This window comes from Hippocampus comes, unplaced genomic scaffold (genome assembly GCF_001891065.2).
Source record: "Hippocampus comes isolate QL1 unplaced genomic scaffold, H_comes_QL1_v1.1 scaffold424, whole genome shotgun sequence".
NCBI classification, from domain to species: Eukaryota; Metazoa; Chordata; class Actinopteri; order Syngnathiformes; family Syngnathidae; genus Hippocampus; species Hippocampus comes.
The window spans coordinates 26,415-41,012 of NW_017805411.1; the positions used below are offsets into that span (position 1 = coordinate 26,415).

At 44.7% G+C, this 14,598-nt stretch overlaps 2 protein-coding genes across 3 annotated transcripts; both read right to left on the reverse strand.

The window, feature by feature from the left end:
- Positions 1 to 109: 109 nt before the first annotated feature.
- cfap44 (cilia and flagella associated protein 44) lies at positions 110 to 12,523 on the reverse strand. 2 transcript variants are annotated; one of them, XM_019873817.1, is made up of 34 exons: positions 12,082 to 12,523; positions 11,796 to 11,938; positions 11,317 to 11,479; positions 11,047 to 11,149; positions 10,753 to 10,969; positions 10,172 to 10,286; positions 9,686 to 9,850; positions 9,442 to 9,597; positions 9,299 to 9,346; positions 9,127 to 9,226; positions 8,766 to 8,860; positions 8,477 to 8,680; positions 8,293 to 8,403; positions 8,041 to 8,193; positions 7,332 to 7,523; positions 7,022 to 7,164; positions 6,620 to 6,899; positions 6,148 to 6,203; positions 5,894 to 6,056; positions 5,463 to 5,593; positions 5,118 to 5,323; positions 4,914 to 5,055; positions 4,660 to 4,837; positions 4,215 to 4,456; positions 3,920 to 4,133; positions 3,615 to 3,818; positions 3,224 to 3,416; positions 3,034 to 3,147; positions 2,581 to 2,711; positions 1,953 to 2,069; positions 1,662 to 1,863; positions 1,412 to 1,572; positions 1,195 to 1,329; positions 110 to 583 (listed from the first exon to the last, which is right to left on the reverse strand). In XM_019873817.1, the coding sequence occupies exons 1-34, from the start codon at positions 12,349 to 12,351 to the stop codon at positions 305 to 307; spliced, it is 5,526 nt and encodes a 1,841-aa protein (XP_019729376.1). In that variant the 5' UTR covers positions 12,352 to 12,523; the 3' UTR covers positions 110 to 304. The 2 variants fall into 2 exon arrangements, with proteins under 2 accessions (XP_019729376.1, XP_019729377.1); XM_019873818.1 differs by lacking the exons at positions 11,317 to 11,479; positions 11,796 to 11,938; positions 12,082 to 12,523 and having other exon boundaries at positions 10,753 to 10,929; positions 11,047 to 11,121.
- Positions 12,524 to 12,938: 415 nt separating this feature from the next.
- LOC109518144 (cilia- and flagella-associated protein 44-like) lies at positions 12,939 to 14,479 on the reverse strand. Its single transcript, XM_019873815.1, has 4 exons — positions 14,248 to 14,479; positions 13,997 to 14,157; positions 13,750 to 13,884; positions 12,939 to 13,545 (listed from the first exon to the last, which is right to left on the reverse strand). The coding sequence occupies exons 1-4, from the start codon at positions 14,477 to 14,479 to the stop codon at positions 13,282 to 13,284; spliced, it is 792 nt and encodes a 263-aa protein (XP_019729374.1). The 3' UTR covers positions 12,939 to 13,281.
- Between the last annotated feature and the right edge of the window lie 119 nt (positions 14,480 to 14,598).

Genomic DNA, 14,598 nt, shown 5'->3' on the forward strand with positions numbered 1-14,598 from the left:
GATCAATGTCTATTTGAAACAAAAATGATTTCACCGTTGAAAATAATCTGGTCAGGTTTGACCACTTTTTCGTGTCTATTTGAAACAAAAATGATTTCACCACTGAAAATAATCTGGTCAGGTTTGACCACTTTTTCGTGAGCTCGCCATTTATTTGTGGAATTGTGTTGTTATAAATATAACAGTCGCAGGCGGTCCTCTTGTCGTGTCATTTCTTTTGTCTACTGCTGAGCAGCAGCCTGAGGTAGTGATTTGCTTCGAACAGCAAGCCCAATGAAAAAGTATTAGCAGGTGAATTCAATTCTTAGTCAGTGGTGTCACTTTCAGTCGTGTCCTCTTCCTTGAAACCAGGTATGAGTTTTCCTCGTTTTCTGGTGCGTTTATGGACTGTGGGATTGGACAGAGGAGGGAGCGGCGGTAGATGAGCGTGGCCAGTGGAAAGCATGTGTCCTCCAGTAGGCCCAAGTTGGCTGATCTCATCGGATAGCTTCTCGATCTGCTCAGCTTGTTTTTTCACCAGTTCCTGAAGACTCCAGATCTGGTCTCTGTCTGCTCTCCTGCTGCAGGCCTGAAGCTGCTTGCCCTGAGTACACACAAGTACGTGAGTATTTATTGTTCAGGCTGATATATATTTTTTTACAACCTAAGATTAAGGGAAAAAAAGGGACAGCAATAGTGTTGTCATTAGTGTCAAATTGAGGTTGACAAATGTTTTTTTTCATTTTCACCCCTGTCGAGGATGCAGTAATTATCAGAGGTTGGAATCAACACCACTGCCCTCTAGTGGTAGATGAGAGAATCACCGCAGGAGCAGTTTTATTTAACTTTTTAAGTCAGGTATAAGTTCTTTATTTAATCGTCAAAATTTATTTTTCAGTTTCAAAACACCCATTTGGGTAAAATTTTAATTTAACTATCATGTGCAATATATTTCAAGTGAATCATTTTTTCAGGCACACCGCTGCAGTGTTCATGTTGAACTGTGAGTTCCAATGGCTTACAAGAGTATTACATGTATTTTTTAGGAATAAAACCTTGAAATTACTTTTGATGAAAACGTACACCTACTCTGCGCCTGTATTTTAATGTCGGTCATAGTGGTGGCGCGAATTTGAGGTGGTTCCAGGTGGGAAAAAAAAAAGTTTGAGGATCACGAATCATGGCAGCATACAAACACATTTGAAATGTCATTACAATTTTCTTTTGTCTTGTGTAAAGTTTCATCTCCAGCTCCTTCTTCTGTTCAAAGAGGCTATTCAAGCAGAGGAGACGCTCCGAGTTGCTCCTTGTCATCACCATGAGAGCCTCACGAGACTTTTGTACTTTTCTCTAGATGTCACACACACACACAAAGAAAATCGAAAAGTGAAATGGCATCCAAGAAGACGCACGTGCGCAAGGTTTAGCTTACATCCCATTGTTGGATGTCTTTGGCGTTGGCGAGGTCTCGCAAGATTTTTTCCTGCTTCATCTCGGCAACCGACTTGTTGACGCACAGGGTTTGCAGAACCTCCATATCTACTTCCCTCCCAAACCTTGTCATCATCAGCTGGTGGCACAGCTTCTCCAGCGCTACACCAAATGACAAACAAAATCAAGTACGGTCCATTTTTTTTGGTGTATTTGGGTGCTGCAGTCCTTCCAGGTGTTTTGGGTCTTACACTGGATCTCATTGCTCATATCCTTGCGTTCTTTGATGAGCCTAATATGCTGCTGACGGGCCTGACGGTACACCTCTGTCTGCTGATTTTTCTCCACCTCCAACTCCTTCACTCGCTCCTGCAGCCGTTGGAGCTCCATCCGAGTGACCACCAATGCCGGGCTGAGGTCCGAAGGCACTTGGCCGCTGATATCAATCTCTATCTGGAAATCCGCAAGGAGACGGCAGTGGCAGAAGACGACAGTATATCGCCGAAATGAACAAAAAATGGATTGAGGCAAGTTTTCTTCACCTGATGCAGCCGAAGAGGAACGACAACATCCAGTTGGTTCATTTTCTGCTGTTTCTCTCTGTTGACTTCCTCCAAGTCATCCTCTGCTGCCTTAAGACTGATTTTCACAGATTTCATCTGCGAGACCAGAGCTCAAAAATGAGTGAGGACAACAACAAAAAAAACTACAGTTGCAATTACGTTGTACGTGCCAGGTACATTTTCTGAAATGTTGTGGGGAACACAGATAATAACGTTTTCCAACGATTTTCACATTCAAAATGTCAAAGAAAATCTTAACGTGAACCTTAAAAAGAACTTTCAAATGTATCGGGTGCCAGTGACGCGATGCCAGAGGAGGAGTGATGTGCTCCCTCTTACGAGTATCAGCCGAAAGGCGAGCAGCAGCATTTTGGACCAACTGGAGACGCTTAATGGAGCACTGGCTGACTCTATCGTCAAGTGCGCTCCAGTCATCCACCCGAGATGTGACAAAGGCATGAATTAAAAGTGCTCTTGAGAATGGAGAGGCTTTACTTTAGCCAGCTGCGACGATAACACAATAAAGTACACGTTTGATATCAAAAATTCAGTCCTAAGTCACTATGTACCGCCCGTTGGCCAGTCCTGCGCACCCGCCTGCTCTGACCTTTTTTACGAGGGCGTCACACTCCTTCTCCAGCTGTTCTGCATTCTTCTTCTCCTCTGCCAGCAGCTCCTCCAGATCCAGGCGACGTTCACGCAGCTCCAGTATGTCGTCAAACAGTTTTTGGTCGCAACCTGCGGCACGCGGATACTTTCAGTACATTTGTGTATTGTTAGGAACATTTCGATTGGTAAAACTGATGATCGTTGAGAAGTTATAGATTTATATATTTTTTCTAATTCATTCATATTATTGTTATCATTTTATAGTGACTCTTTCATTTCATTCTCAACGCACAGATCAAGTTGTTCGATCTTGGTAATCTGACTTTTTAGTGTCGTTGAGCTGTTTATCAAGATATTAGTTGAGCAACGTAAGCGTGCACGATAAACCAACGAACTCTTATCGGTCTTTTCAATGACCCGGATGACTGAGGATGTCCACAGAAAAACTGACCCGGGGGGCATTCCTCCACAGCGCCATCTCCATCTAATCCGTCCCAATCATCGTCGTCGTCGTCATCCCAATTTTCGTAATCGTCAAAGTCATCGTTGCTGTCCTCGTCCTCCTCTGCAAAAGAATTTGTCTCCTTTGAATTGACTGACGCACATCTAGGCCACATTCTGCGATCAAGGCGTCCCATCACCATCGCTTCCTTGGTCCTTCTTCTTGCTACGCTTTATCTTCTTCTTGTAAACTTTGGTCAGATACTCTTCAAAGTTGTTGTCATCACCCAGCAAGGCGTGGAAGGCCGCGGTATTCGATTTCTCTTTCTCCTGCCGTTTCGCAATGTCTTTACGTTTCAGTTCCAGCGCCTTCCTGTGCTTCTCCAGCTCCGACTGTTACAAAAAGGAACAAACACAACATGGGAATGGCAATTGTTGGCAAAGTTTGCTTCGGTTCATCCGACAAAGAAATGCCCAAATCATTTTGTGTCCAATTCTCCAAATCTAGCAAAGCTTTTCAAGTCTGAACTGTCCATTTCACACTGCGGGCATGGCCCAGCTCGCGCTTTCAAAGGACAACTGATTTCTCACCAGCAACTCATTCTGCTCCCTCAGACGTTTGTCGAGCTTGTCCTGGAGAATCCTTTCACTCTTGTCCACCTCCTTGAGGAGCAGCAGCTCCTGATAGAGAGTCAACTGACGGAGATTGGCAAGTTTTAGCTTCCAGTCCAACATTTGCACCTTCTCAAGACACATCAGGTGCTCCTTATCAAATTGATCCACCGAGCTCTTCATCTGGTAAATACATCAAACAAGACATTGATGGATTACTGCTCGTGACATTGAGATGTTCAGTGGCAATGGATTCAATCAAAAGAAAAAAAAACGAAACAGACCTGCTCCAGCAGAAAGTCCTGCATGTCGAGCAACGTGTCCCGGTCCATATTGTGGAGGTCTTCCTCGTTCAGTCCTTCTGCTTCCTCCGCTGCGGTCTCCTCTGCGGACAAACCGACGACATCTTCTATCTCTTCCGTTCCTTCCATCTCCTTTTCCAGCTCATCCACCACACTCATCGCACTCTCTTGATCCTCTTGCTCTTCATCCTTCGATCTATTTCAACATTTCAGAGATTCTGTTTTTCAATTGGAATTAATCACCGCAAGGTGGGCTTCTTTGGAACTACCGAGTCACCTTTTCTCTCTCAGCACCCGATATCTCTCGAGAAGGGCTCGGGTGCATTGCAGGCTCTTCTCCGGCACTTCCTCACATCGTATGGTGGGCAGTGTGGCCGGATGGCGGTGGAGCTCGGACGGCAAACAACTCTGGACTTTCTGGAGCTGTTTCGACTGGGCTGCCAGTTTTGATAAAAGGAGAAGTTTGAAATCCCGCAAGGCCACGATCTCCCGGTTCATCTCAGTTTGTTTTTCACGTATCTGGTGGGATGGATGGAGTCATTGAGAGAAACCTGCTGGGACATTTCGTTTTCCGTCGACTATTTAGACACTTAAAAAAAAAAAACGGTGTGTTGAATTTATTCCATTTTATTGCGTGCAACCGCTTGACAAAATGAAATGAAGTCAAGTCAACACACCATTTTTTTTTTCAGGGCGCGGTATAAAGAGTGTGCGTGATTTACATTGTCCTCCAGGTTGATCATCTCAACTTTCTTTCTGTCTGCGCTCATTCGTAGATGTTTTGGTACAGTGAAGGTTTTATCGGTTTTAAGTTTCAAGTCTCCAATGGTCTCTCTGGCTTCGCAGATGGCCTGAACATCTCGTGGATCTTCACAGTCCTTATGCGGCTTCTCTGCATAACTGCGGCATCAACGAGAAACCATGGAAACTAAATCTTCTTGTCCACGGCAGTAGTGTTGTCGAATGTCACACTCACAGTTTGTCCCACTCCTGCTTCCTCTTCGCGATCTTGGCTCGTGCTTGTTCAGCTTTCTCCGCAGCTTTTTGGAGCCTTTCAACCTGCCGGTCTGCGGGCTGCACCCCAGCGCGAGGCACGGAGGGTGGAGGCGCATCTTCCTCTGGTGAGCACACATCAGCGATGTGTTTGACATATGAAACAAATAGGGAACAACGGCCTCACCGTCTGTTTCACTGCTGTCTTTTTCAAGTTGGTCTCTGGATACGGGGCGTTCAACCGGAGCGGTTCCTTTAACACCGAGGTTGCTTGAACTGCTCTCCTCTTCGAGCCGGGTTGAAGAAAGACTCGGAATGCGGTAGGTGGAGATACTGTGGTCAGTGCGGATGGCGAAGACTGTGACAATGTTCGGCTCTGAAGAGCCACTGAACCTGAAAGTAACAAACACCAAACGGTTTGTTTTTCATTCCGATTGCAGGCGGGATATTTCCTACGTCACGATGAAAATACGATTCGGCAGAAAAGTTAGCGTGCGGGCCGAGCCTCACGAGCGATTCGGAAGTACATTACCAGTCTTGCAGCTTTTTGAGTGATAAATGGGAATGCTCCTCCCGCCAACTCATCTGGTACTGGACTTCGTTTAATCGCCGGATCTTCTCTCTCTCAGCTTGCTCTTCGAAACGTTGGTCCAGCAGCAGTTCCTACTTATGAACATACGCATGCAATGAAACGCAGTGCTAGAAATGATTATTATTCTTTTTTTTTTTTCCCCCCAATAGCCTCTGTGAAGCACATCAAATTCATCTATGATTCATTTATTTCATTCAAACTAAATCGCTATTGATCACAAACGTGACCTGGCTCTGCTCAACTTTTGAGACACACATTTACAACACAACGTAACAACAGCAGAGCGTTGCTCGTGACTCATTGATATCTAAAAAAATTGTACATCAACTGTTCCACCTACGTCGTGTGCATGTGTGTGTGCGCGTGCATACCACAGGAGTTAATTGAATGTTCTCAGGCAGGCTAAGGTTGTCACTCAGAAGTATTTTAAACGTGCTCTGGAGCGCAGCAAGCCTTTTTCGTTTGGCTAATATCTTCTCATCAGCTTCCCGGCGCTGGCGGTCTTTCTCTAGCTTCTGTTTGGCCGTCTCTATGCTGGAAGGAGGCAGAATCAGAAACGTTGATTTGACGAGCAAGGAAACAAACGGCCACTGCCAAATTGCATGGCTGCTGATTCATGCTCCACCTGTACGCTGCTGGATCGTCAATGTCTTTGGCTAACACTTCATTCTCCAGACCCACCTGTGACAAGAATATGACAAGATCTCAAATTCTCCAATTCTCTGGCACAATACCCCTTCTGCTAAATTGTGCCCTGGAAGTGATGTGAATAGGTTTCAAATAAGAACACGAAGAGGAAAGTGCCGTGTTGCCTAAAATGGCTGAACGGCGTTTGATAAATCTGTCAAGTGGCAAGTGTCATATCCCATATTATGTACACTCGCCCATCGATCCCTTTTTAGTCATTTCAACGATTCATGATTTCATACTTGGTCAATATCAACAAACTGGTTTGCTCGGCAGTGTTCACCAAATGACCGGTGAGGAACGTCTTCATCCGGAAAGTCAAAGGAAACGTTAACTACATTATTATTATTATTTTTGTTAAATCCAGAATATTTCTAAAGACACGTTCTTCCTGGAAAGTCTCAACTCACCCTTGGTGACGGAACCTTTGCCTTTTTCTTCTGCAAGCTTTTCTGCAGCTCCTCGTGAGGAAGCAGGCCGAAGGAGAAGATGTTCCCATCGTCTCCTGCCGTCAGCACAAACTGGTCGTCGTGGCTGCAGCAGATGTGCCGCAGGTGTCCATAATTGCTGTCGTGGACGCTCAGTTCCCAGTACGCCTGCATGGAGGTTAGGGCGTGATCGTCGGGATCCAAAGGATAAGCTCTGACGGAGCCCGAGTGCATGCCGCAGAGCATCAGCTGCCTGTTGGAGCTGTGGCACAAACGATAAATGATAAGCACGACCTGATGAAAAATAATGTGTGCTCTACGTCGGTGCTCCTGCTGATTTATCGGACCTGCTAACTGAATTTTAGCAACAAACACACACAATACCTGAAGGTGAGTGAACGAATGGGGTCACTATCAGCGTGATGGATTGCCAGGAAATCAAAAGGCTCAACCGGACGTTTTTCGGAATTCTCATCTTGATCCTCAGAAAACTTACAATGGTACAGGTAACCGGAGTCAAATCCTCCCTGAGGATGAGGAAAGATAGTGTGAATGGTTTTGCATTTGGCAGCACAAAAGGGAGGGTGTGTCTTGTCTACGATAAATGACACGTACATGTGAATTTTCGAGGGCCGTAAATGTTTTAGGTTCCTCAAAACAATTGTTATTGTGTGTTTTTGTATTTTGGATGTACCACTGAGAGCCAGAATTGGCCAGGCTCTGAGAAGAAACCCCAATAAAGAGGACTCGGAGGTTCAGGGATATAAATACGCGGCAACTCCTCCTCTTCTTCTTCCTCCTCTTCATCGTCTGGGATTTCTTTTTCTTTCCGTTCCTTCTTTCGCTGCTCCTTCAGTGCTTGTCGTCTTGCTATTTCCTCTTCTCTCTGAATACCACAGACGCAAGAAACGCATCAAGATTTATTTGGCCGCCTGTTTTCCTGCCCAGCACGAGTCTAGCTCAGGGTGCAGTCTAACCGTGCACATGGGTGGAGTTTTCATTTTTGCGGGTATTTTTGGTACATTGGCACAGGTAGAAAAGGGCGTTTGCAACATTGTTGCTCTTGGTCCGCCGGAACGCCCGGCGTGGCGCGGCGCGGTCTGCCAAATTCCCAACCACAGTATACTAGACTTGCACCGGCATGAAAATTTGCCAGTTTTTTACACTGATCGCATGTGTGTCTCTCAGAGAAAACAGAGACCTGAGACCTTTGACAGCGCGGTCTGCCAAATTCCCAACCACAATATACTAGACTTGCGCCGGCATGAAAATTTGCCAGTTTTTACGCTGATCGCATGTGCGTCTCTCAGAGAAAACAGAGACCTGAGACCTTTGACATGAATATGATAAGTAAAGTTGTTGGTAGAAAAATATATACATCAAAAACATCATTGACGTCATACCTTGATTCGAGATTTGATGCTTTTGAAGCGGAAGCTTCTTCTCGGCAGTTCAAGCAGTTGGAAGGATTTGGCCGTCTCCAGGGCTTCAGGGTCAGGACATGGCACCTCCACAACATGACCACTTCGACACAGGATGAGCAGATTGTTTTCAGGCTAGGTCAAAATATGGAGTTGTTTAGTGATATATTCTCAGATGACAAAAAGAAAAAAAAAAGGCAGGATGCTCTTTTTCAAAATGAAATACCGACTTACATGGGAAGGAGGTGACCACTCCAGCAATTGTACTGGTCCGGGAACACAGATAAAACCAATTGGCTCATATTTTTCTCCAACAGTGAAAAAGAACACGGTGCAATCTGAGCTCTGGTGATCAAGGAAATTGCAGGATGAAATTTGGTGCAATAAAAAAGGATGCTCAACAATAAAATATCCTTACCCCCGTGGCCAAGACCGTTCCATTGCGTTCATATGCAACCGTGGTGATAGGGGCATTATGGGGCTTGAAGGCTTGCTTGAGGCGCAGCTGGGCCTCGACTTTGTGCCTGGTTACGATTTGAAGGCCCGTGGGGTCATAAAGCTCCAGTAAGCGCACAACTCCATCTTCAAAGCCCGTCACCAGTAAATTTCCAGTCTGAGTCACCTGGAGATGGACGAAAATAAGAGGCGGTTTATTCCATCTCTCTCTGTTGGGAAGGAAATAGCATTGCCGCGCCGTAAACACGTACCGAAGGTGGAGCCCAATGGAGAGCAGTTCCACCTTGAGTGAAGCAGCTACAGGTCAGTTCTGTTTTTGCCAGAAAGTCAAAGACTCTGACTGAACCTGGACAGAAATTGATCGTTGAACACGTGTTGTGCCAGTGTGTTGCAACTTGCAAGCACGTGGGCACGGTATGTACATTCAAAAATGTTCGTAAAGTCATCCAAGTGTCATAATGTTTCCAGTTTCTCTCTGTCTGCTTTGGTACGTTTCTCGGATGAAAATCGAATTTAAACAAATTTTCACATCATTGCCATTACGGGTGCATACCAAGTACAGTACATGTATTCCATTATTCCCCACGCCTGAATATAGAAATAGCAACTCACGGTCCGATGCAGTCGTGGCCATGAGATGACTATTCTTTGACACATCGAGGCCGTTGATTGGCCCGGCATGGAAGGAAAATAGGCACACGGGATCGGGAGTCTGTTCACAGAGACATCAAACAACATCTTTTAACATCAATTTTAAAAATCATCAAGGATGGGGGAACCTTACCGTGTACGTAAATGAAAGATCCACTTTCCAAATGGCTCCATTAGAATCCTACCAGGTCACAGAGAAAACCCACTGGGTTTAGATTCACTGAGGCAAAGCTCTTGCGAAAGGTACATTTTAAGAAGTGGCTGGTGACCGCTGACCTGAGCAAACCAAACGGTCGAGTCGGCCTGGGAGCTTTTTACGATTGAAAAGAGGCAAACGTGGCGCCCCACCGCCATCTCATTTATGGGCTCCAACTCAAACTTGCTGTTTTCACTGCTGCTGTCAGCAGCGTCGATGGTCTCAAAGTCCCACCCCTGCAAGGGGCAAAGGAAACACCACGCACCAGGCGGTCACGACATTCTCAACACCCGCACAACGTCATGTGATGCATCCGCATTTTACCCGGATCATTCCATCGGAGCCGAACGTCATCAGCTGTCCATCCTCCAAGGCGAAAGGTTGGACAACGCCTGCGTGACAACAGCGTCCTCCCTTGCTGCAGATCTCCACTTTGATAGCATTTCCATCCCATAGCAGCAGGTTGCCCCAGTTTGAGCCAGACAACACCTGAGAGGAAGGACAGTGGTCAGAGGACTATTTGTTGTCTTGAACCATTTCAACCAAGTGGCACCATTCCTTAGCAGCATGCCATCATTGTCACTGATAGTGACAGAGGAAGGACAGTGATTAGCAGCATGCCATCATTGTCACTGATAGTGACAGGCTTGCCACGATGTATCACCGTGTGACAAATAAATTAAAAAAAATGAATAAAAGCAGATCAGCAGGACAAAGACCTTTCCATCAGGAAGTTCGATGTAGAATGTATCACCGCGTGACAAATAAAGTAAAAAAAAAAGAATAAAAGCAGATCAGTAGGACAAAGACCTTTCCATCAGGAAGTTCGATGTAGCCTTCAATATCCGTAGCTGCAGTTTTTCCAAAATGGCCAATAAGGCCCTCCAATTTCAGACCTGTAAATGTGCTGGCCATTTTCCAGAACCTGGGGAGGGGAAAGCGATGCGAAAGATGAACATTCAATGACACTTAACATCCGATGTCATTATCTCTGGGTCTGAAAATGACCTTTTGTATGAAAAAGATGCTCTGGGTGTATTTTGTGACGTGCACCTCTTGTTGAAAAACTGTACATAGTAGTCTGTGTGACAAAGTGTCTTCTATAGATCCTCCCTCTAAAAAGTAAGAACAATTCTCACCAAGGGGCCGACACTTTTTTACTCGTCAATTTGTCATCGATATCGCTAGCGTAATTTATGACTTTGCCAAAATTTCGTGCATGCATTCCTTCTCCAGCAAATATACAGGAATTGACCTCACTGTTGCAACACTCACTTTTGAAGGGAGTGTACTGTCTGCATTGAGCCTAGTTGTGAGCCATGAAACCGACTGGGCTATAACATCTCCATACGGTATCGAGTTACCAGAGGAGTAAGAGTTTTGTCCTTTACTTGATATGTCCAGATCCCGATGATGTCAGTAGGCCAGGGTTGTACGGGGAGAAGGTCACTCTGTAAACCTCCTGAGAAATGGCTTTGCACCTGAGCATCACCTCCTCCTGCCTCCAGTTCCACACTGTCAGCATGTAGTCAGGTGCGCTGCCCAGGCTGGCCAGAAGACTCCCATCACTATTAAAGTTCACAGAGCTGAATGCAAGATCTGTACCATCTACACATAGGTAACGCATGATCAGACACAAGCCCTCGAGGGAAATCATGACAGTGACGGATGACTGTTATATTTACCTCTCAAGATGCGGTATGCTTGTAATGAAGGATATTTATAGACTATCAGGATGGGTTTTCTTCCCTTTTCTGCCACCACTAAATAATCTTTCTTATGGTTTACCTGTGAAAACATCCGTAAGAAGAATTGAAAAAAAAAAAAAGCCAACGATTGACCTCCGAACAATTATTCTATGCTTACACTGTGATATTGTCTCGTGCAAAATCACGAGCAGGAGCAAGTTATTTCTCATCATTAAAAACAGATGTAGTCAGTTTTTTCACTCTTACCCCGATGGCACCAATTCCACCACCGCTGCAGGAGCGCAGGTACCTTTGCTGCTTGGTGCAAACATCAAGCAGGATGAGCAGCTGGCCAGCAATGAAGACCAGAGTTTTGTCATCCAGCAGCTGCAGGTTTGCTCTCCGGCCACAGTCGTAGCCATACGAATGACTTCAAGAACAAATGAAGATGAAGATTAGATCAAATCAATGTCCCATGACAGCAAAATCCTTTTTTTCTCCACTTAAACGGCTCACCAATCTGAACAAAGCTTATTTACATACGGAATATAAATAATGAGGTCACGGCCCATTTAAAACGACAGGCGAGTTGGACCAACTCATTTAGCATTGAAAATGGCATCATGGGCATTTCCACTCACAAATTACGGGCATGGGAAGAACATGCAAATTCCACAGAGGAAGGCCACACATGTCAACAAAAAAAAGTATATTTTTTTTGGTTGAGATAGTTACAAAATAATTACGAGAGGAACAGGAGGTTCTCTGGAATGTCAGACTCGGGTGTGATGAATGGTTTGGAGTGAAGCTCCTCATAACTATAACACATGTCAACAGGTAAACACGGCGGCTCCTCCTCATCCTGCAACTCTGTGTCTTCTTTGCCTGCCTGTGTAAGAGAGACATCTTTATTCATTGAATTCAGATAGCTTATTATTTGGTTTATGAATATTAGTTCAATAATGAACGTTTTTGCAAAAAAAATTTATATATTTTTTTCTCAAAATTGACTGATAACAAAAAAAAACTAACCTGAAGAGAGGAGTCGTCAGCCATGTGGAAGGTAAAGTGAAATAGCTTGATCTTAAGAAACAAACCATAAATTATGCTTGACGATTTACTCTGCTTAAAAGCATTATTATTATTATAAAAATATATATTTTTTAATTTTTCTTCCAGCTTCAATTGATGGTTCAGGTTCACGTTTTTTCCCGTGAGACGAAAATTCCGCGAATTGTGCATAAAAGTCTTGACGCGCGCATATGCAGATGTTGATGACTGTGACGTCACGCGGCGCGTCATAATCAAGTTTGAGACGGACGATGAGAAACGGGAGCGATCAACGGCCAAATTCAGAGAAAACAACTCAACACATTTTGAGCTGCAACAAAAGGGTGAGAAAGCTTCTTCTGTCGCACTTCGTAAACGAGAACAGTTGGTGAAAAATCGTACCCGTCAACTTTGAGGCTCTTTCCCATCTGAATGATAATCAATCTTATTTCCAGTCCGATTGAGATGAGCAGGGCGGACTGCGCGTGGACGTTTGATCAATGAAAACAAAACACGATACTCACAATGACCCCGATTAGTATTACTGTAGATACATTTCCACATTTAGGACACAATCTGATTTTTTTTAAAAACGCATTGTGACTCGGCAAAGGTGGCAAAACTGGAGCCGTTGTGCTCACACTGCAGAAGAAATACAGATAATTGTGTCAAATAAGACAGGTAAAAGTTAACATGCGGTTGATTTAATTTAACCTTTATTTGTCTTGACACGACATTAAAACGCTCACACAAAAAGAAGGATATGATCATACACGTAAACAAATGCACAAAGGAGACTCGTTCACATTCGACTCCTTTGCCTTAAAAAAAAAAAAAAAAAAAAAAAAAAAGTACAGTGAAAAGTAAGTCGAGTAGTCCCAAGGAAAAATGCATTTGTCAATCTTACACAACTCTTGTTTTGATGAGCACAACAAAATGCATGGTTGGATGATGGATGGATTGTTGTAATTTATGAATGCATTGCATTGGCGTTGACAGTACAACAGCTTGTTTTTGTTTAGGTTTTTTTTTCCGTCCTTGTCGATTTCAAATCAGAACTTGTGGATTGCAAATAAGCACAACAAATACAAAAAAACAAAAATCTGAATGAATAATTGACATTGGGGTCGGTGCTTGATGGCCTTGAGGAGTTGTCTCCTTTTGTGACCTCACTGTACATGTTCAGTCGTATGCCTTCCTGTCTCTCCTGTTTAAATTTGCTTTACCTGGTTTCCTTGCGTGTTTCTGAACTGTTGTGTTGGTGAAATGAGCAAGTGGAGGCAGCTTAGTTTGGCTGCTGGCGAGGCCATCGGCTCCTTGATGGGACAGAAGGATGATTTCTCTTCTGAGATTCTCCAACTGCTGCGACTGCTTTCTCACCAGCTCTTGAAGACTCAAGATTTCGTTTCTGTCAGCTCGCCTGCTGCACTCTTGAAGCTGTTTGCCCTGAGAACACACGTGTAAGATATCATAGAAGGGAAAAATGTGTTGACCTGAACCCTGCTTCGTAGGTTGCTACAAATTGCATCGGGTATAAAGTTGATAAAAAAAACTGTTTCCAAGAGGGAAGATGCTTGAAAGGTGAAAATCTCGGAAGCGTCAGTTCAATCAACCGAAGTATTCAATGCGGTAAATTGGAGAAGAAATTACAATTTTCTTCTGTCTTGCGTCGAGTTTGCGCTCCAGCTCCTTCCTCTGCTCGAAGAGACTATTCAAGCAGAGGAGTCGCTCCGTGTTGCTCCTTGTCATCTCCATCAGAGCCTCGCGAGCTTTTTCGACTTTGACCTGTCAAACGTGCACAAAAAAATCCCAAAACAAATATTGACGAGAGGTGAATGTCAAAGCTCGTAAAAGCGCAAAGGCACGCCGGACGTAAAACACGCAAAGATGCGCGTACATCCCACTGTTGGATTTCTTTGGCGTACGCGGCTTCTTGAAGGAGTTTCTCCTGCTTCAGTTCCTCAACTGTCCTGTTACCGGATAGCGTTTGCAGAACCTCCAGATCCACCTCCCTTCCGAACCTTCTCATCATAAGCTGGTTGCAAAGCTTCTCCAGCACTACACCAAAACACAAAAGAATTTGATCAGCGTACACTTTGCTCGTCGGGGGCTCGAGGACCTCTGGCTACGGATCCACTCGGGTCTTACGCTGGATCTCGGCGTTCATGTCCTTGCGTTCTTGGATGAGCTTGATATGCTGCTGCCTGGCTTGATTGTAGACTTCTGTCTGCTGCTGCTTTTCAACCTCCAACTGCTTGACTCGCTCCTGCAGACGTCTCAGCTCGGTCCCGTTGAGCACCAAGGCCGGGCTGTGGTCCGAAGGCACCTGGACTGCGATATCAAACTCAATCTGGAAGAAAAGGCGAAGCAAAGAAGGCATCGGCAGAAAAAAAAAATCAATCAAAAGAAGAGACTTGTGTTCTTTTTCTTCAAAAAAATAATAATCCCCCCCCCCCCCCCCCCGTGTTTTTTTTGTGGGGCGGATTTGGGAACCACCAC